General features: G+C 38.5%; 1 protein-coding gene across 2 annotated transcripts in view; it reads right to left on the bottom strand.

Annotated features, from left to right (window-relative positions):
• The window catches only part of ALDH1L2 (aldehyde dehydrogenase 1 family, member L2), a 63,226-nt gene that overhangs the window by 13,162 nt on the left and 27,657 nt on the right, over positions 1 to 22,407 (bottom strand). For both annotated transcript variants that reach the window (XM_010853392.1, XM_010853393.1), the window contains exons 9-19: positions 21,920 to 22,011; positions 19,134 to 19,281; positions 14,540 to 14,659; positions 13,794 to 13,921; positions 11,977 to 12,127; positions 8,311 to 8,381; positions 8,124 to 8,229; positions 4,001 to 4,088; positions 3,377 to 3,470; positions 2,115 to 2,214; positions 1,410 to 1,508 (exon numbers count right to left, since the gene is read on the bottom strand). In XM_010853392.1, the coding sequence (XP_010851694.1) occupies positions 1,410 to 1,508; positions 2,115 to 2,214; positions 3,377 to 3,470; positions 4,001 to 4,088; positions 8,124 to 8,229; positions 8,311 to 8,381; positions 11,977 to 12,127; positions 13,794 to 13,921; positions 14,540 to 14,659; positions 19,134 to 19,281; positions 21,920 to 22,011 (1,197 nt within the window). The remainder of the gene's footprint in view (positions 1 to 1,409; positions 1,509 to 2,114; positions 2,215 to 3,376; positions 3,471 to 4,000; positions 4,089 to 8,123; positions 8,230 to 8,310; positions 8,382 to 11,976; positions 12,128 to 13,793; positions 13,922 to 14,539; positions 14,660 to 19,133; positions 19,282 to 21,919; positions 22,012 to 22,407) is intronic.

The following is a 22,407-nucleotide window of genomic DNA, read 5'->3' as shown; positions in this document are numbered from 1 at the left end:
ATACAGCAGCATGTACATGTCCATCCCAAACTCCCTAACTATCCTGTCCCCCCATCCTTCCTGCCCTGGAAAGCATAAGTTTGTTCTCCAAATCTGTGAGCCTGTTTGTTTTGTAAATAGGTTCATTTTGTATCATTTCCTTTTAGATTCCAATATAAGGGAAGTCACACAATATTTCTCCTTTTCTGTCTGACTTACTTCACTCAGAATGACAATCTCTAGGGCTCCTTAGGTATCTTAGTCGGTTTCTGAATTTCTTGTTGTTAAGACCAATTCTAATAAGGAGAAAGAATGGGAGTTACCATAACCCCACAGGGCCATGAATTTTGAATTTAGGTCTGGCTAAAATCCCTCAGTAAGTGCTCAAAAAATAGCCATTGAATAAAGAAATTAATTTGTTCCTATGTGTGCAAAACATATTATTGATGGACTGATAGCAGCAAATCTGTGACATTTCTGGTCTTAGCATTTGAAATTTCAACAAGTTGTAGATGTGAAAGCCCATGATGTGTCATGCTGTGCCCTGTATTTTACTAAGGCAGAAACGTGAATTTGCGGGGTGCTCATGAGCCGGACACTGCCCACCGTCTGCCCTTCTGTATGGCTTCCTTGTTTCCTACTCCCATGAGGAAAGATGCCTTTGCTTCTTGGGGGTGGAATTGGGGAATTGGCTCTGAAGGCAAAGAAAAGCTGGGTGCTGTTTTTTCAACTAGAAACAAATTTGTGATTACTACGACCATAATGATGGTACACTGTAGTATGTTCAGAGTTCATTTTTACCACAGAATTCATCTTAATAGGTCTATAAATGCTTCTAGTCTCATATTTACGGAATCGTGTCCAACATCAGGGGGTATGTAGGTATGTATCTATCTTAGTGGAGGAAATACATATGCTGTCATTTTACTGTAAATTCAGGATTTGTAAGAATCTAGTGGTATACCTCTCATAGGCAATTTAGGGATTTATAATAACCTAGGGGTATATATCCCATAAATATCAAGGATCTAATATACTATAAATACAGAGCAAGATAAAGGTAATAATAGCTCTTCAGTATACTTTATCAGGTTTTTTAATATAGACCTATAACTTTTTACTATGAAAAATTATAATTATATATAAAAGTAGGCAAATAATACAATGAAACTCCATGTACCCATCAGTCAGCTTCAACAACTGCCAAGCCACGGTCAATTTATTCCCTGACTTACTTCCTCCCCTTCTGCATTATTTTGGAGCAAAATCCAGATATCATAATCTAATCTGTAAATATGTCAGAAAGTACTTCTAAAAAATAAGGATTGTGTTGTTTTTTAAAAATATACTATCATCATTAATAATCCCAGAAGTACTTTGAAAGTAGACAATTTCTATCCAATTCACAGAGCAAATCTGAAGATGCTTACCACTCTTGTCACAAATTCATCATGGATGGATTCTTCCACAAACAGCCGACCAGCTGCAATACAGTTTTCTCCTTTGTTGAAAAATACTGCCCCCATGCCCTTTGGCAGCAAAAGACAAAATACTGTTGTTATTTGGGAAGTCAAGGTTGTCATAAAATTGTACACACTAAGAATTGTCTTATCATAAAATAGCAGGCAACACAGAGAAATCAGCGAAAAAACACAAGCCCTTGGTCTAGTTAGTGATGCTTAGAGATTCTTGGTTTTGATATTTTTAGAAATTTTATTTCTCCTTTCCCCTTTTCTATCCATGAGTACTTTACAAGAGATGTACCTATCAAGGATGACATACCGATAAAAAGATTTGTGTTATAAGAAAATGTAGACTATACATTTAAATGTAATATTTGCATGCCAAATTTTGCTTTTAGAATCTCTACATCAGTTTATATAAATCATGAATGTTTATAAACCTCTTCATCTGTTTGTAAAAAGCTGGCCTCCAAGTTTTAAAAACACCTCTAATTATAATGACATTATTTTTTAAATTAAGTGCCCTGAGCAATCCCAAATTGAAGCATAAAGAGAATGGTTTCTGTTTATGGTCAGATAAAACCAGACCTCATTTTAAGGCACCTGATGAACAAGAAGCTGAAATGTGTTTCAGAAGTAGCACCTATTTCACTGGACTTGATCTCCTCTTACCATTCGCACAGCCTTGTCAAGTTCACAGTCACTGAATATTATAAGTGGGGATTTTCCACCAAGTTCAAGGGAAACTTTCTTCAAGTTGCTCATAGCACAGCTGGAGAAAAATAAATGGAATATGAGCATTTACTCTCTCAGTTTCTTTCTGTTATTTCTTGGACACAATTACTACTTAGGATGTAAAATATAATTGAGCCTCAGAAATATTAAGAAACTTATTCAAAGACAAAACATGCATGGTAGAATGGTGATGACAGCTGAAGCTGGGTGATGAGCGCGTACATGGAGGTTCATTACACTATTCTGTGAGCTTTGTGACTGTTAGAAATCTTCTGTAAGAATTGCGTCTTTTAAAAATTCTGTGGTCAAATAATTAGAGATTCTCATGGGTGAATACAGATTCTTTGGGTGTAAGAATTTTGATTACATAAAGGCCTGGCAAAGAATTTAACATTTAACTAGATTACTGGCACACTGGAGGAAAATATTCATTTTTAGAAGTTATTAAAATTCTGTTTATTACTTCCTATTTGCAAAAAATTTGTTATTTAAAGCATTTAAAATACATTTAAAAATTCAGAAAGAAGGAAAAAAAATCACAAAATTCCATTCCATGGCTCAGTGATGACTATTTTCTTTTTTTAACCATTTTGATATACTTGTTTCTGGTCTGTTTCCAAACACAGCCTTTGCCTTAGTTAACATAGTTAGGATTACCCAATATGTACAATTTTATACCTTATTTTTCTTTCCATTTACCATTTAATAACAGTCTAGAGTTATTAAAAATTCTCCCTGACCGCACAGTATTCCATTATGTTAACAAACTTTAACCACTGCCTTATTTTAGACATTTAGATGGTTTGCATTTTTTTGAACTAATGTTACTGTTTTTCAGGAATGCATTTTATAAATAATCCAGATTTGTCTTTTATATGTCTTTTCAGTTTCTTACTTAAGCTTCCAAAACCAATTTGGGCCACAGTTTTAGTATAAAAAATTTTTTGTGCCAAATTGTTAAAGCTACCAGAAGCCTGCAGGCTTTCAATACATCTCTGGTTTTACTGACTTTGGGTTTTACACTTTAGAAAGTATTTTACTGTATTCAAACATTTCAGTACCCTGCTGTGATAGGATTTCTCTTCTACATTCGATGTGATTTTTCTCCTTCCAGAAGCACCTTATTTAAAAAAGTAAAAACAAAGCCAAAGACCTGGTTTAACAGGATCCTTAGCAAATCAGCACACTAAACCCAATACCTCTTCATGATCTGTTTGCCAATCAGAGTGGAACCAGTGAAACCAAGTTTGCGGATATCAGGGTGCTCTGAAAGGTGCTGTCCCACTACGCCACCTGTGCAATTAATGGAATAAAATGCAAATTAAAACTTTATCAAGGTCTTAGGGTAGAGGTGTCTTTGAATTCACTGAAGCAGTTTTCCAAGCTCTCATTTAAATCTTAGTTTTACATTTTCTATAATAATAACAGTGTGACAAAAATCTGAATAATGTCTTCCATGCAATTGTCAGTACCCCAAAGATGGGTTATGTCTCAATTTTTTTAATCTTCTAAAGTAATTTTAAAAAACGGACATGGGACACCATAGGGTAGTTTTACGATGTTGTACAACTTCCACCCTCCCACCCAATTCACCTGCCACTGTATTTCCACTTTAAGATATTAGCACGTGTTTCTATTGCACTGTTGCTAAACTGTATTTAGTTTTAATATTTTGGATTGGACAGAATGTTCATTCAGGTTTTTCCATAGGATGTCATGGAAAAGCCCGAATGAACTTTTTGACCAATCCAACAGCTATGTCAGGACAAGACTCGAGTGGGAAAATTGTTCATTAGTTACAGCAAAGTAGGTTCTTGGCTTACCTGAGCCTGGAATGATGTTGATTACCCCCTTCGGAAAGCCTGCTTTAACAGAGAGCTCAGCAAACTTCAAAGCAGTCAAGGGCGTGACCTGAGCAGAAGTAGACAGCAATTGCCTTCTTCAGACTCTGTCCTGTCCTGTGGATCAATACCTAGCTATCCTTTTATGGCCACACTAGTGTTGTTGTTGTTGTTGTTGTTTTTTACTAGAGTTTATTTTTTCTCTTACTTTTACGTAATTTCTGACTTATAGCAAAGTTGCAAAAAACAGTACAAAGAATTCCTATGTATCTGTCACCCACATTCTTCAAATGTTAATATTTTACTGTTTGCTTTATCCTCTTCCTCTCTCTGTGTGTTTTTGAACTGCTTAAGGAGTATGATATAATCTCAACATCCACAATATATTTTACTTATTTGCTTAGTCTTAAAATATACAGAAAATATTTTGAAAATTACTAAGCCACATCCCTATGAAAAAGAAGCCTACTAACTTCAATATTATTTACAGTGTTTTTGCCTCCAGTCTGAGGCCATATAGACCAAATGTCAGTCAAAAGTTTCTTGGGTTAGTACTTCCTCATTGCCTTTAGCATGATGCTGTTATTAATATGAAATTTGGCTTGATTTTTTTTTGTATTCAATGTTGGCCTCATCTATGTTGATTATATTTCTTTTCTTTATTTGTTCATTGTTGTTTTGTAGAGTATAGGAAACATGCTTCCAAAAGTGAGGATTATACAACAGTACATTCAGAGACATGTTGTTCTCCTGAATACCCCTTCCCCCATCCTTCCTAGGTCATCCTCTCAAGTAGTTACTCAATCTCATTAGTCTCTGGTTTATCCTTACAGTGTTTCTTTTTGCTCAAACGAACACATAATATTTTCCCTTTCTTTTTACCAAAAAGAGTGGTATAGTTATGGATCTCATCTTAAAGATCTATTACAGCAATGCATATCTCAGAAGCAAAATGAGAGTAATATGTTTACACTGAAAAACCAATGCTGATTAAGTCTTAAATTAGTATTCTGTTAGCTTGGTCTCAAAAAATGGAATGGACGAAAATTGAGTTGTGAATAGAAAAATAGTAGAGCTTCTATTTCTATATTTTAACAGAGAAAGACAGGAAATAAATCAAACATAGCTAACAGTTAATATGGGGCTGGATAACGGTACTCTCACTCTGTCTGAATGAAGGTCAGAGGATCACTGATCACAGGTAAGTGTGGTGTCCTAGGAAGGAACAGAAGCTCACAAGGCCAAGGGACAGACTGTGGCTTCCTCACTTGCTCACTATGCTTTCAGGGTATTGCCATGTGTTGGAGTTTACAGGCCTGCTTGCATATTCATAGACTATATTGTTGTTTTAGCTAATAAAATGGTCAAGAGACTGAAAAGGAATCTATATAGAAACTGCATAATAAATAGTAATATTAATAGGACAAACACAAGCAACAACAACAAAAAAGCAGGGTTCACATTTTTCCTCCTTCTAGTAACAGGTCCATGGCAATAAACATTATGATGTTTAAAAAAATGTCAACCAAGTTATACTTGAGGAGAAATTTTTCAAATGCTCAAATATTTAAAATTGGCAAGAAGATATTTCAAATAGTGGCTTTATATCTACTATAGTTAAAGAAAATTCTAGTATGAAATCATTATGATTAGAAAGACTTTTAAAAACTATCCTGAATTAGTAATTTCCATGGGACAGAAATTTCATGTCTTTGTCACTGATAATATGCCTGACAATTAGTGTGCACTCGATACATGTTTGTAATTTTTGAATATTCCGTGTAGTCACTGGAGTGTTCCAATGCTTAGCACTCTCTTTGGATACCACCATCTAGTGGTTCTCAACTCTGGCTGTACCTTAGAAACTAATGCGAAGAAGTTAAGTAATACCAAGGTCTGGCCTCTGACCCAGACCAGTTAAATCAGAATCTCTGCCAGTGGGGCCAAGGTATTAGTATTTTTAAAAGAGAATTCTAAAATTTAGAATTTTAAAATCTAGAGAGAATTTAAAAGACAATTCTAATGTGCAGCCAGGATTGAGCACTGCTGGGCTAAGTTATCTGCCTCCTCTCTTCATTTTACTAGTTTTTTGCTGTTTAATGAGTGCTGCTGCTTGGGAGAAACAGCACTCATACAGGATGCTGGTGAATTACTCAATCCTTGTGAAAGAATGAGCCAATATCTATCACACAAAACATGGATCTATTAACTAAGTGATTCTGCTATTAGGAACATATCTTACAAAGATAGTTGCACATGTGCATGAAGCTATATATTTTTTCAATTAAAAACATGTTTTTTTGCTGTGCTGCATATGGGATCTTAGTTCCCTGACCAGGGATCAAACCCACGTGCCTTACACTGGACGCTCTGAGTCTTAGTCACTGGACTGCCAGGGAAGACCCATGATGCTATATTTAAAAGGTTATTAACTGTAACACAGTTTATAACAGCAAAAAGGCAGAAAATCTCAATATCCATTAATTAGGTATAGGTTAAATAAAATACTGTTTATTTTTTACACTGGGCTTACCTAGTGGCTCACATGGTAAAGAATCTGCCTCCAATGAAGGAGACCAGGGTTCTATCCCTGGGTTGGGAAAATCCCTTGGAGAAGGAAATGGCAACCCACTCCAGTATTCTTGCCTGAAGAATTCCATGGATAGAGGAGCCTGGCAGACTATAGTCCATGGGGTCGAAAAGACTCGGACACAACTGAGTGACTAACACATTTTTTACACTGGAAACTTTTTTTTTTTTTAAGTTTTTTCCCTTTTTGGTAAGTATGTAGAGAGTGCTTCTATTTTACTTCATTTTATTTTTATATTGTATTGTATTGTGCTAAGAACACTTAACATGACCTCTACCCTCTTAACAATTTGTTTAGTGTACAATACAACATTATGGTTGTTCAACTGCTGTCATGTCTGACTCTTTGTGACCCCATGGACTTCCCAGCATGCCAGGTTTCCCTGTTCTCCACCATTTCCTGGAGTTTGTGCAAATTCATGTCCAGTAATATGATGTATAGCAGACCTCTAGAACTTACTCATCTTACATAATTGAAATTTTATGCCTCTTGATTAGCAATTTCTCATTAACCCTTCTCCTCCTGTGTGGTTTTCGGTTGGTTAAAAAATATTTTTAAAATTACCTAATTATTTAATTTAAAAAATATGCTTGTATACACAGAGAATATATCTGGAATACCTCAGAAACTAATAAATAACAAAAACACTGGTTGCCTCAGGGAGGTAAACTTGTTAGCCAGGAGAATAAGAGGGAGACTTTTCATCATCTATCTCTTTGTATTTTTTTAATTTAAAAAATTTTGAATGTATATCTTTTTTTTAATGAGGAAAACAAGATGGCTGTGGTCACATGACTATATAGTTGCTCCAAATGAAAAAAAATTTTTTTAATCCTAAAAGAAGAAATAAAAAAATAATAGGTAACAAACTGTAGACTCTTCTTGAATAGAGACCAAGCTTTCCCCACCAACTTGGGTACCTCAGAATGTCCACTCCTGTGCACTGTCTGGAGGAAATGCTTAGCCAGGTGTTAAGTTTGCTACGTTTTTTTTTTTCTTGAAAAGCTACTCTAGCATTGAAAAGATGTTTTTGAGAACTCTATCATTTATTTTTAAACTAACTTCCTGTTTTACACATACATATATATTTCAAACAGCTACAATTATGTACATTATTTGCATGCTTTTCCCACATCTTATTGTAAATAACTTTACAATATTTTTGACAATTAAAATTTGAATGCCTGCGTAAAACTTCTTTTGCTATTTCATAACTACTCTAAATAACTCCCTCAGTTCGGGGCATGTGGCATTTTGCAAGCACTGAACTGGTTTGTAGAAATTCAGGGGATTTCACTGACATACACTATGCTGCTTCCATTCTCGTGGATGTTCTAAAGTTTGGAATCCCCATTTTGGGTAGCTATTAAAAATGAATATTTACTAATATGAAAAGATGCCCAGGATATATGAAAAGATGGTGTAATATATGATCCCATTTTTTTCAAGAAATAATATTTGTCAACGTACGTCTGTGGGAGGGGTAGATGCCACACCTGGCCTTGCGTGTCTTACCTGCGCCGGCTTGAGCACTAAGGTGTTGCCTGCTGCCAGACACGCGGCACTCTTCCATGCCAGCATCATCAGCGGGTAATTCCAGGGGATGATAATGGCACAGACTCTGCAAGAGGAGAAAGAGACAGCCTCAGTCCCCTCAAACTAACTTAACACACGCCACTCAGAGGCACTCTCCTTGTCTTACCCAAGTGGCTCCTTCTTGGTAAAGGTCAGATTGCGGTTTGGACGGGCCTGGTTGATGGGAATTGTAGAACCCTAAAGAATAAAAAAGGTTGATACTACTTTACTAATTTCATTTTTTTTTCTTTGCCATGCAGCATGTGGGATCTCAGTTCCCCAACCAGGGATCAAACTTGCACCCACTGCACTGGAAGCATGGAGTTTTAACCACTAGACTGCCAGGGAAGTTCCTACTTTATTAATTTAAATGAGTAAATTTAATCTCAATGAATCCATTTTCTATCTGCCTCTCTTACTTTCTCTTAGCTGATATTAAAAAAAGCAGTGTTCACATGGAACTCTATTCAATGTTATGTGTCAGCCTGGATGGGAGGGGAATTTGGGGGAGAATGGATACCTGTACATGGCTGAGTCCTTTAGCTGTTCACCTGAAACTACCACAACATTGGTAATCAGCTATATCCCAATACAAAATCAACAGTTTGAGAAAAGAAGCAGTGTTCAATTTATAAGAAACATAGCCACACCTAAAAAGGAACTGCTATGCCCTTCTCAAAAGAACTAAGACACAGGAGGAAAAAAACACATAATTCTAATTTGATCATCTCCATTCCCAATTTCTGGGCATGGCAGAGAATGTTAATTGCCTGCCCAATATCTATTCTCCCCTCTGTTCTTAGTAACAGAAACCCTTGGTTAATAATGGGGATGGCAATGTGCCAGGTAAAGTACTATGTTCCCCAGTTTCCATAGCAAATGGTGATGATTAATGGAAGATGTAAGTACAATGCACTGGAAGGGGAACACTCTTTAAAGTAGGCTGACTCAGCTAAAACAAGTGCTATTTTACCCATTCCCTCACTTCTTCATTCTTCCTTCCAGAATGTTGCTAAAAAGGCTGGTGCTGCAGTGGCTATCATGACACCAAGAGGCAGCCGTGACGGTAGCAGTCACATGGTACTAAGGATGGCCTGGCAAAGAGAGAGAAGGAATCTTCCTGTCTCAGACTAGTCTTGATTGCCTGCTCTTGGACTCCTTGAAAGTGAGATAAAAAGACTCTTTGGTTGGGTTTTCTATTATATGCAGCTAAATTTGATCCCAACTGATTTTTGGCAGTAATCTTTAACTGAAACTATCCATCTGTTTTGCCACATAAAATATTATTGCTGTTACTAATAAAAGTGTATAATCTCTCATCTGAAACCCTAGGGTCAGGTGTGCTTTGGGATTCAGAATTTGACTTTAGAAACATAATATAATGCATAAACAATACCTTATATAATGTTATAATATCTATAACCCCCATTAATGTTTGGGGTTGCCTCCCATAATCAAGCATATTAGTATTTATCCAGGGCTTTCCTGGTAGCTCAGCTAGTAAAGAATCCACCTGCAATGCAGGAGACCCTGGTTTGATTCCTTGGTAAGGAAGATCCTCTGGAGAAGGAATAGGCTACCCACTCCAGTCATCTTGGGCTTCTCTGGTGATTCAGATGGTAAAGAATCTACCTGCAATGCAGGAGACCTAGGTTTGATCCTTGGATTGGGAAGATCCCCTGGAGAAGGGAAAGGCAACCCACTGAACACTTATTCAGTGAACTATGAGTATTCACTCTAAAGCTGGAGTCAAGATTGCCGGGAGAAATATCAATAACCTCAGGTATGCAGATGACACCACCCTTATGGCAGAAAGTGAAGAGGAACTAAAAAGCCTCTTGATGAAAGTGAAAGTGGAGAATGAAGAAGTTGGCTTAAAGCTCAACATTCAGAAAACGAAGATCATGGCATACGGTCCCATCACTTCATGGGAAATAGATGGGGAAACAATGGAAACAGTGTCAGACTTTATTTTTTTGGGCTCCAAAATCACTGCAGATGGTGATTGCAGCCATGAAATTAAAAGACGCTTACTCTTTGGAAGGAAAGTTATGACCAACATAGATAGCATATTCAAAAGCAGAGACATTACTTTGCCAACAAAGGTCCATCTAGTCAAGGCTATGGTTTTTCCTGTGGTCATGTATGGATGTGAGAGTTGGACTGTGAAGAAGGCTGAGCACCGAAGAATTGATGCTTTTGAACTGTGGTGTTGGAGAAGACTCTTGAGAGTCCCTTGGATTGCAAGGAGATCCAACCAGTCCATTCTGAAAGAGATCAGCCCTGGGATTTCTTTGGAAGGAATGATGCTGAAGCTGAAACTCCAGTACTTTGGCCACCTCATGCAAAGAGTTGACTCATTGGAAAAGACTCTGATGCTGGGAGGGATTAGGGGCAGGAGGAGAAGGGGACGACAGAGGATGAGATGGCTGGATGGCATCACTGACTCGATGGACGTGAGTCTGAGTGAACTTCTGGAGTTGATGATGGACAGGGAGGCCTGGCGTGCTGCGATTCATGGGGTCGCGAAGAGTCGGACACAACTGAGAGACTGAACTGAACTGAACTGAACTGAAGATGAATAAAACTTATAGACTCATGTTGGTTTGGGTAAGATTTTGGCACCAAATGAGTTTGAGTCAATCAAACAAATCAATTTTCAGGTTTCAGAACTATTTGGATTTCATAATTGAGAATAAAGGATGGACTTAAATTGCTCTTACTAAATACTTATGACTTTGTAGCTGAACAATAATAAAAACTACACTTATGTGCAAGACCTACTATAGTACAGACTTTAATTCTGTATATATAAACACTTGTAGTATATAAACACTCATTTCTAATTCTCATAACGTAGTTTGCAAGGTATGGATTATCATGACCATTTTACAGATGAGGAAAGTAAGGCTGAGAGAGGTAAATAACAACAACTGCTAGTAAGTGGCAAGGATGAGGCCTGGAACCAGGTGGTCTCTCTGATTCTATAAAAATGATGGTACAGCAATGTGACCAGAAAAAACTTTCCCAGTATCCTTAGCAGATAGAGACAGCCAATGGGAGATACAAACACAAAGTGTAGGGAGGATGGGAATGTTTTTTAAAGTCCTTTTACCTTTCTCCCTCTTTCCCACTTACTCCTGGCTTCTAGGAATGTGGCTGTGATGGCTGGTGCTTCAGTGGTTACCATGAGACCAGAAGTGGCATGCATTCTGCTGTTTGCTGCAAGCCCTATTTCTCTTCTATATCTCAATACCAAAGCCAAGTGTAGTTGCCATTTATCATCACACATGTGCTATTTATTTTCTTGTAAGAAGAAGGAAATTGACATTTTTATCAAATTTATGTTTTTAAGAAATTTTTCTTATAACCAGTCTGCATAGCCCAACTATGTTAGCTCTCTGACCTCCTTAGGTATTTGAGTCTTCAATTCCTCCATTATATCAAGCTTCTGTCTATATGCCAACAAGACTATTAGATGCTCTCAAGAGATATTATAGTACAAAACAAAGAACAATATTAGATTTCAAGCTCAGAAAAATCTTGAGTTCAAATCCTAGCTCTACTTACTATGTGACCATAGGTAAGTCATTCATTGTCCTCAAGCCTCAGTTTCTTCACCTGTAATAAGAGTTGACAACTATCTACCTACCTCAGATAACTGTTATGAGGATCAGATGAGAAAACCTACGGAAGTGGTGACTCTGACAAGGGGTCTTTATAAACTAACAAACATTCGTCCATTTTCCTCTAGGAATGATCTCCACGGAAACAAACAACATTTTGCACTTACCTGAATTTTGTCACACCAGCCAGCAAAGTATCTGAATGTTTGCACAGACATTCCAATGTGAGTCTTCAGAGCCAAGGTGTAGACAGCCCCTGAATCGAGGGCTTCGATGGTTGCCAGTTCTTCTTGTTTCTCTTCCATTAGGTCTGCAAGTCTGTTGGCCAGTGAAAGAAATCCATTCAACAGATATTGAGTCTCTACTGTGTAAAAGGCGTCCTCCTAAGGGCTGAGAATTCACACAAATGGACCAGGTCTCCGTCCTCATGGAGAACGTGGTCTCATAGGGAAGACAGGCATTGAACTAATAATTGCATGAACAATTTAAGAGTTATCATGAAGAGGCAGAGGGTGTTGGAAGTCTGTATCATTCGCATTATAGACGCATAAGAAGCAAGAGTGATGGAGTCACAGTCAGCCAAGGAGATCAGTGACAGAACACAGTGGGAACGTGGATAGTTCCTGAATACACTGGGAGATGTTAGAGGGCGACCCACACCCCTGGAGAACCCACGAACACCTGAGGATTTCTGGTTGGTGTAGAAATATTTCCAACACTGGCTGAAAAGGACAAGACAGAAATACATGGAATGAACTATAAACACCACAACAGGCTTCTGTTTGTCTGGTTTCTGTGGAAAGATACCTAGAAACTGACTAATGACTATGAAATAGTCAAAATTCATCTTTTGTGTCTACCTCTTCCATTTGTTTTCCTTCCTTCCTTCCTTTCATGGTTCTGACCCGTTTCTTTCAGACCATTCCAGGTCAGGCTTGAAACCTTCCTCCCTAATATTTCTTCCAGATCCTGCTCTAGGAGATCTTTTGAGCAAGATCAGCTATTTGTCATTTAGTAAGCAGAAAACTGAATCTGGGATTGAATCTAATTACGCTTGGCATACTCAGCTACCAATTTATAACACCCTTTCCAAGCCTTCATGTTTTTCCTCCTTGTTTCTACTCCTCACACATCAAGTAGATTTAAAATTTCTCTTTGGAAACAGCAGGGTGCTGGATGTTCTCCATGTGCTGCTTGTAATCCAGTCTCCGCCCTGCTCTGTGACCCCTGGAGGATGACTTTTACAGATTACATCACAGGCTTCCGGGCTCTCTCACTGGACTTGGCTAATGACAGGCCAGTGGGAGGCAGCCCCAGGAGACTGCCAAACTGGAGGATAAAGTGGTCTGGGGATGGCTGACTGGTGGGCTGTGGATCGGCAGCGGTAGCTGCTGTGTCCTTCCACTGAAACCCACGGGTGTGGTCTCCACCTGCAGCCACAGATCTTGCCAGATTCTAGTAACAGCTCCTTCCTCTGTCCCATTAGGCCTTGCAGTAAGAGCAGTTTCCCTGTTTTACCCCCCCAGCCTGAGTGCTTCATTATCCTTTGCTGGATTCCCTTGACCTTGCTTACATCTTTACAAATAAGTAGTCCTTTACTAAACTGCTCATACAGAGATGGTGACTGAAACAAGCAAAAATACAAAAATCAGGAACTCCCATATATGGGAGTTTATATGATGGAAGTAACAAAAGATATGCTATCTAATAGGTGCATAATAGAAAGTCTTGAAAAATTTTTTTAAATCTTGGCAATGTTAGTATCCAAAGGCCACAGACTTGTGCTCTTTTTTTTTTTTTTTAATTTTTATTTATTTGGCTGCACCAGGTCTTAGCTGCAGCATACAGGATCTTCAGTTGTAGCATGTGGGATCTAGTTCCCTGACCAGGGATCAAACCTGGGCCCTCTGCATTGGGAGCGTGAAATCTTAGCCACTGGACCACCAGGGAAGTCCTCAGACTCGTACTCTTAAAAAAATCATACCGATACATCAATCTTCCTCTGTCTCGTGCATTCATTCTTCCCCATTCACCGTTTTCAAAAGCATCTTTTGCTGCTGCTACTGCTTTATCAACATCCACCAAAGAGGCATAGGATACTTTGCATATCGTCTATTTCAAGGTAAGAAAACATAGGTTATAGACTATTTTTATAGAGAGATATACAACTTTTTCTTGAGATTTAATATTATGCCATAAAATTCAAAGAGTTTTGATGATGGAAAATCAATACTTACAGTAAACTTCTGGTAATATAGTAAAGAAAAAGAAACCATTTTAACACGAAAATTGTGAGCCTAAAATTCAGTACTTCTCGTTCACACTACACTATGAGAAGACACATGTAGGAAACTGTACCTATTTCTTCTCCCGCCTAAGGAACGCTGAATTTCTCACCATGAGCTTGCAAATTCTGAGATTTTTCTCACATATACAGCTCCATGTGGAATTGTACCTCTGTATGTATATAGGTATAGTGACCCATCTAAATTCATCATAAATATTCATTCTTAAAAGTAAGTTACAGTAGATAACAGCAGCCAGAACCAGAGCTGAATAGTTTAAAAGAATACATGAAGTACATTTATATTAAGTGCTCAGACAGAGTAACAGAATAATAGAGAGACAGAGTAATAGAATAAGTAATTCTTAAGACTGTTTTATAATGGTGTATAAATGAAAAAAAAATCCATGATCAGTGGTTACTGCACACACTAAATCACAACTCACAGATCCATCTGTTGGGTTGATAGTATCATAAGTCTGTCCATCTTCAGCATCTGTGAACTGTCCATTTATGAAACACTGATATGGCATTTTTACTGTCATGTCATTGATCTCCTTTGAAACCTAAGAGAGAAAATTACATTAATAAAGTCAATAGATTTCTATATTTATGCAAAAAAGCTTATTCACTAATGCAGACAGAGAAGTTGTCAGTGGGACTCCAGTGCTTACTGTTCAGAAGAGACAAGCAGAGGTAATAGTTAGGCCTTATGATGCTTAGAGTGGCCATTGAGACAGGAGGTCAGCTTCTGTGACGACCAAAGTGGTCTGAATCGGGCATTGTAAAGATCTGTCTCTTCCTCATTGAGATGAAAGATGACTCAGAAGATCTCCAGATAATGGAAACACCGCCATCTAGTGGCACCACTGGTGGAGTTCAGCCATTGCTGTCACGCAAATTTTTGAAATTGCCCATCAACACTCTTTACTTTCATACTGGTGACATTTTAAGTTTTCTTTCCAGTCTCCTTCCCCATTTTCAGTCTCCCCCTCTTACATATGTGCTGCTTAAATTGTAGTCTGTACTATTAGCTGGCAAGTGAATTTATATTCGTCCATTAACCTCTATAAATCTCGGTTTGTTTCAACAATAAAATGATAATATACCTGCCTCATACAATCATTAAGAGACATAATTAAAATAATATATGTGAAAGAGAACTATTGGCATAAAATCTCACTTCAATTAAAGGTATTAAAGAGAAAATTTAATGATTTAAGAAATTATTTTATATAGAGAAATTGAGGATGCTTAGAAAAGAAACAAAAAAATAGCATACGCGTAGTTTGCTGCTCATCAGCACTAATTATTAGAGAAATGCAAATCCAAACTACAGTGAGGTACCACCTCACACTGGTCAGAATGGCCATCATTAAAAAGTCTGCAAATAACAAATGTTGGAGAGGGTGTGGAGAAAAGGGAACCCTCCTACATTGTTGGTGGGAAGTAAATTGGTATAGCCACTACAGGAAATGGTATGCTGCTGCTGCTGCTAAGTCGCTTCAGTCGTGTCTGACTCTGTGCGATCCCATAGACGGCAGCCCATCAGGCTCCCCTGTCCCTGGGATTCTCAAGGCAAGAACTCTGGAGTGGGTTGCCATTTCTTTCTCCAATGCATAAGAGTGAAAAGTGAAAGTGAAGTCGCTCAGTCGTGTCCGACTCTCAGCGACGCCATGGACTGTAGCCCACCAGGCTCCTCCATCCATGGGATTTTCCAGACAAGAGTACTGGAGTCGGGTGCTGGAGGTTCCTTAAAAAACTAAAAGTAGTATTGTTAGGGGAAGCACACTGATTGAAACCGCCCACCCTGGCCAGGCACCATAGTAACAATTTGCATGAGTTGTTTTATGACAGGTGGTCTCAGTAAGGAACACAGAACTAATAAGGCTCCACCAACCGGAAGAGTTCAGGAAAGGTCAAAAGGAGACACCACATGTCCAACCACCTCCTAGAATCCTTCTCTCTGGCATCCATCTTGGCTGAACAAGGCGTGCACCACCAGGAAGGACTCTAAGTCAGATGATTGGCTAAAGACAACCTGGAAACTAATCCCATCACCATAAAACCTGAGACTGCAAGCCATGTGGCAGAGCAGTTCTCCTGGGTTCCCTTACCCTACTGCCCTCCATCTGGGCACCCTTTCCCAATAAAATCTCTTGCTTTGTCAGCACATGTGTCTCCTCGGACAATTCATTTCCAGTGTTAGACAAGAGCCCAGTTTCGGGCCCTGGAAGGTGTCCCCTTCCTGCAACAGTATCATATCATCCAGCAATCCTAGTCCTAGGCATATATCCAGACAAAACTCTAATTATGAAAAGATAACATACACTACAGTGTTCATAGCAGCACAATTTACAATAGCCAAGACAAGGAAACAACCTATATGTCCATCAGTGTATGAAGATGTGAGATATATATATATATATATATATTTATATAATATTTTACTATACAAAAAAAAATATATATATATATATAACCTACAAAGGAATACTACTTAACCATAAAAAGCAATGAGCAATAACTGAAATTTTAAAAGTCATTAGAGGGGTTCAACAGGAGAGTCAAGCAGGCAGAAGAAAGAAATAGAAAACCAAACAATGGGTCAATAGAGACATCCAGTGTGAAAATAGGAAAGAAAAATAATTTTAAAAATGAATATAGCCTTAGAAGCCTGCAGGACACTATCAAATGTACTAACATGTGCATAAAGAGAGTCTCAGAATGAGGGGAGAGGGATGAAGGGGTAGAATGAATATTTGAAGAAATAATGGCAGAAAATATCCCAAATTTTATTTAAAAAAACTAATCTGCACATCCAAGAAGCTCAATAAACTTCAAGTAGACAAATCTCAAAGAGATCCATCCTAAACACATCATGATAAAATGGTCAAAAGACAAAGACAAAAAGGGAATCTTGAAAGCAGCAAGGGAGAAGAAGCAACTCATCACGTGAAAGTGATCCTCAATAAAATTAACAGATGACTTATCCTCGGAAACTACAGAGGCCAGAAAGCAATAAGATTATATATTAAAAGTGCTGAAAGAAAGAGAATGTCAACCAAAAATTCCATATACAGCAAGAATATCCTTCAAGAACAAAGGACAAATTAAGTCATTCTCAAACGAACAAAAACTAAGATACTTCATTGCTAGCACATTGCCTTTCAAAAAAGACTAAAAGGTGTCATTGACAGAATGAAAGAACACAAGACAGTGACTTAAATCTACCTGAAAAGATAAAGAACACCAACAAAGGTAAACATAAGTCAATATAAATGTAATTTTTATTTTAAACTCCTTTCTTCTCCTATCTGATTTAAAAGAAAACTGCATAAAGTGATAATTATAAGACTATGTTGATGGGCTTATACTGTATAAAGAGGTATTTGTATGACAATAATAGCACAGGTAAGTGGGTAGGGAGCAGAGCTATACTACAACAGATTTTTTCTACACTATTAGTATTAAACTGGTATTAATCTGGGCAAGAATGTTTTAAGAAAAACGTCTCTAGGAATCCTCAGCCACTAAGGAAATAACTAAAAGTATATAGCAAAAGAAACAATGAGATTAAAAGGGCATACTAGACAATATCCATTTAACAAAAAAGAGCAGTAAGGAGGAAGAGAGGAGAGAAAGAGGCATAAATCAAGACTTATAGAAGCACAAGTGGCCAAAGCACAAACAGATTAATCAAACTTAATCACATTTTAAAACTTGTGTGTGTTAAAGGATACTATCAAAAAAGTGAAAAGAAAACCCACAGAATGGGAGAAAATATTTACAAATAATGTATCTGATTAGGGGCTACTATTTAAAATATACTAAGGTCATTTACAACTAAAAAATTAAAAAGATAAATATCCCAATTAAAAAAACAGGTGAAGGGTTTGAGGGACTTCCCTGGTGGTCCAGTGGTTAGGACTAGGCATTCTCATGGCCAGGGGCTCAGGTTCCATCCCTGGTTGAGAAACTAAGACCCCACAAGCCACCTGGTACAGCCAAACAACAAAGGAGTTGAGCAGATATTTCTCCAAAGAATATATACAAATGGCCAATAAGCACATGAAAAGATGTGTATCACTAGTCATTAGGAAAATGTAAAGCAAAACCGCAGTGAGATACTACTTCACACCCACTAGGACAGCTGAAATAGAAAAAACCAGACAACAGCATATGCTGGCGAGGACACGAGAAATCAGAAGCTTCCTACATGGCTAGTGGCAGTGTAACATGGTCTAGGCACTTGGGAAAGCAGACTGGTCGTTCCTAAAAAGTTAAACACAAGAGCTCCCATATGACTCACCAATTCCACTTCTAGATATTTACCCAAGAGAATTGAGAACATATGTTCACACAAAAACTTATATTGGCCAAAAAGTCCATTCAGGTTTTTCTGTTACATCTTACCAAAAACACAAATGAACTTTTTGGCCAATCCTACGTGAATTTTCATAGCAGCGTAATTTATAATAGCCAAAAAAGCAGAAACAACTCAAATGTACACCAACCAAGGAAAGGATAAATAAAACATAGTTATCCACATGAGGGACTATTGCTTGGCCAGGAAAAGGGATAAAGTGATAATCTACTCTAGAATGTCGATGAACCTTGAACACATTAGGCTGAGTGAAAGAATCCAGCTGCAAAAGGCCACTTATCGCCTAATTTCACGTGTATGAAATGTCTCAAATAGGCAAATCCATAGAAACAGAAAGTAAATTGGTGGTTTCCTGGTGCCAGGGCCCAGGAGAGGAGAGCATGAATGCCAGTGGATATGGAGTTTCTTTGGGGGAGGTTAAAAAAAAAAAAGTTCCATAATCAGATCGAGGTCATGGTTGCACAACTCAGTGAATATACTAAAAAACAATGAATTGTACATTTTTTAAAAGGTGAAATGTATGGTATCTGAATTATAATCTCAAAACTGTCATTTTAAGAAAGTTGTAAATGTAAAAGCATGAAAGGCACAGCATTCTTCTATAGCATGAAGGTCTTAACCATGTAGCTTTTCACCACCACGGACAGGCTTACATAATCCACAACTAGCTCTGCTTCCTGATCCTCTCCTCTCAGTTTCCTCACGACCTTTTGGATGAAGTCTTCAAATTTGGTGGCCATATAAACATCCTCATTCTGTAACTGAAGCCCTCCACACTTCTGTCTTATCTCTTCAACCAGTCTGAAAAGAAAAACCAGCTCACATTACTTACATTTTTTTAAAGAGTTTCGAGGACTGTATGATTACATTTAGGTTGCTTTGAAGTAGGACGTATGTCACATACTTATTTATAGTCCATGAGATCGTCTATATTAGTAAGAGAAATTAATGAGATTGAGAGGAAAAAAATGTTAAAGCTTTCTCAAAAGACAGTGGCAATTTTTTTTAATACAAGAAACTGAAGCAAAGATATTTTCATTACTTTCGAGAGAAGAGTTGGACACCACTCTTCGCTGAGCGACTAAGCACAGCACACAGCAGGTGATAAAGGGCACATAAAATCTGTTTCTATCCTTTCAAAAGTACTCAAGGAATAAGGAATAAAGAAAAGTTCTGAACTGTGATCATTATGAGAGACCAAAGTCACATCATAGACTGTTTTCTCTGGATCCGGTGTAAGAATAAAACAAACATTTGTTTGTATTACATGGCTAAGTGAAAGTTTTAGTTGCTCAGTTGTGTTCAACTCTTTGGGACCCCATGGACTGTAGCCTGCCAGGCTCCTCCATCCATGGAATTACCCAGGCAAGAATACTGGAAGGGGTAGCCATACCCTTCTTCAGGGGATCTTCCCAACCCAGGGATCGAACCCTCATCTCCTATACTGCAGGCAGATTCTTTACCCTCTGAGCCACCAGGAAAGCCCACATGGCTAAGGTGGGTACTAAACAGAACCTTCCCAAGCAGTGTAGTTAGCAAAGAATCTGCCTGCCAGTGCAGGAGATGCAGGAGACGTGGGTTTGTCCCTGGGTCAGGAAGATCCCCTGGAATACAAAATGGCAACCCACTCCAGTGTTCTTGCCTGGAAAATTCCATGGACAGAGGAGCCTGGTGGGCTACTGTCTATGGGGCCACAAAAAGTTGGACCACAACTGAGTGTGTACACACACACACACGTATATAAGATAGATAACTAATAAGAAGAACCTACTGTATAGCACAAGGAACTCTACCCAATGCTCTGTAGTGACCTATATGAGTATAAAATCTAAACAAGAGTGAACATATGTGCATGTGTGAAATGAAAATATCTCCTGCCATTTCAATAAACAAAAAATGTCATGCTGCTGCTAAGTCGCTTCAGTCATGTCCAACTCTGTGAGACCCCATAGATGGCAGCCCACCAGGCTCCCCCGTCCCTAGGGTTCTCCAGGTAAGAACACTGGAGTGGGTTGCTATTTCCTTCTCCAATGCAGAAAGTGAAAAGTGAAAGTGAAGTTGCTCAGTTGTGTCCGATTCTTAGCGACCCCATGGGCTGCAGCCTACCAGGCTCTTCCGTCCATGGGATTTTTCAGGCAAGAGTACTGGAAAGGGGTGCCATTGCCTTCTCCTAAAAAATGTCATAGCTATCAGTGATTTCTGGCCTCCAAATGTGAATAAGGGCTCCCAAAACTGAGATCCAGCAGATGCTGCCACCCCCATGGGGATTGTTGGGGAGCTGGGGGGTGCAAGAAGCAAGGTGAACAGGGAAACAGGATTGTGCCCAGGTAGCTGAGCTGCATGTGAAAGGAATGAATTCAGCGAGCCCAGAGGCGTGTATCTCCCCATGCACAGAAAGCCAAATTCCTTAGCTCGGATACCTGATTTTTGACGTTCAGATGGCCTGCTCCCCTTGTTGCAAACTTGTATATAGGCAGACTTCCCCTCCTGCCTCCTTGGAGCAGTTTTCTCAGAGCTACTGAGATGCTGTCTCCTGGGCTCAGAGTCCTAAACATTCCCACGAAATAAAATAACTCTCTACTTTCAGGTTGCGACTGTATTTTTTAGTCAACAATGTGTAACTGATTCACTTTGCTATATAGCAGAAAATAACAGCACTGAAAGTTAACTATACTCCAATAAAAATTATTTTAAAAAATACATGAATGAATACATGAACAGAATATTCATCAAGAACACTTGCTTTGTCAACATGAAGACTTTTACCTTGTTTATTTAGTAAAAAGCCATACGGTGGCCCTCAAAGGAAAAGCACCTCTACAAGACTCTCCACTATTAGGATCCTGGTCTGCTCTTCATGCCATAGAGGGTGGCTTTCTAGTCCTCTAGCCCTTTCTACCTATTGCAAACTTCTGCAGAGAAATTCTGACTATAGAGTGACTACCCTTACTCTTGCAAGAAGTCTGATAATCCTCATTCTAGATATACCATACTGGGTAACTTGGGGAGTTAGGAAGAAAGATTTGGGGTAAGCATAATCAATGTTAGATATCCTTTTAGATGCAATTATATAGGAAAATTCCAATTAACATTCTCCACTCAGAGCTTCCCAATTCCAATTGGAGGAGAATCGGAAATATGAGAAATTTGAAGAAATGTGAAATATGAAGACATATTTTTAAGTGAAATAAACAATTAGTAGGGTGGTTTTCTAGGTGTATAGTCAATATGAAAATACTCATAGTTAGCAACAAAGAAAAGAGAACAAATACATGTATTTGACCATGGAAACAAGCAAAGAAAGATGAAGGAAAGAGAAATATAATAGATGGGTATGATAGAGTGATGAGATCTAGTACAAAGGATTTAGATTCGATTTTCAAGGTCAAAGTGAAAATCCCTGGTGCAGGGGTGTGAGTCACTAAGGTGGTGGTTTTACCTGGCAACATCCATTGAGCTTGCTCCAGATTTAAAGAAGTCTGTTGAATCTTCAATAGCAGGGACATTGCTCAAAATTCCAGCCCAGATGACCTACACGACACGAGGGAAACTTTATGAGAGAGCTGCCATGTAGAACACTGGCAGAGACCAGCTAGCTTCTCACGAAACCTACTTCTTTACATGTCTCAGCATCTCTTCAATTAGAGAGGGCCGTTTGACCAACTTCTAGCCAGTGAATATGAATGTAAGTGACCTGTGCTGTCAATCTTGCTTCTCTAGTGGCTCAGTGGTTAAAAAGATCCACCTGCCAATGCAGGAGATGTGGGTTCAATCTCTGGATTGGGAAGATCCCCTGGAGAAGGAAATGGCAACCCGCTCCAGCATTCTTGCCTGGGAAATCCCATGGACACAGGAGCCTGGTGGGCTACAGTCCACGGGGTTGCAAAAGAGTCAGGCGTGACTTAGCAACTAAACAACAATAACACT

The sequence above is a fragment of the Bison bison genome, unplaced genomic scaffold (assembly GCF_000754665.1).
Source record: "Bison bison bison isolate TAMUID 2011002044 unplaced genomic scaffold, Bison_UMD1.0 scf7180017864327, whole genome shotgun sequence".
Taxonomy (NCBI): Eukaryota; Metazoa; Chordata; class Mammalia; order Artiodactyla; family Bovidae; genus Bison; species Bison bison.
Note: the sequence above shows the minus strand (reverse complement) of the source record. Positions and strands in the feature narration are given on the sequence as shown.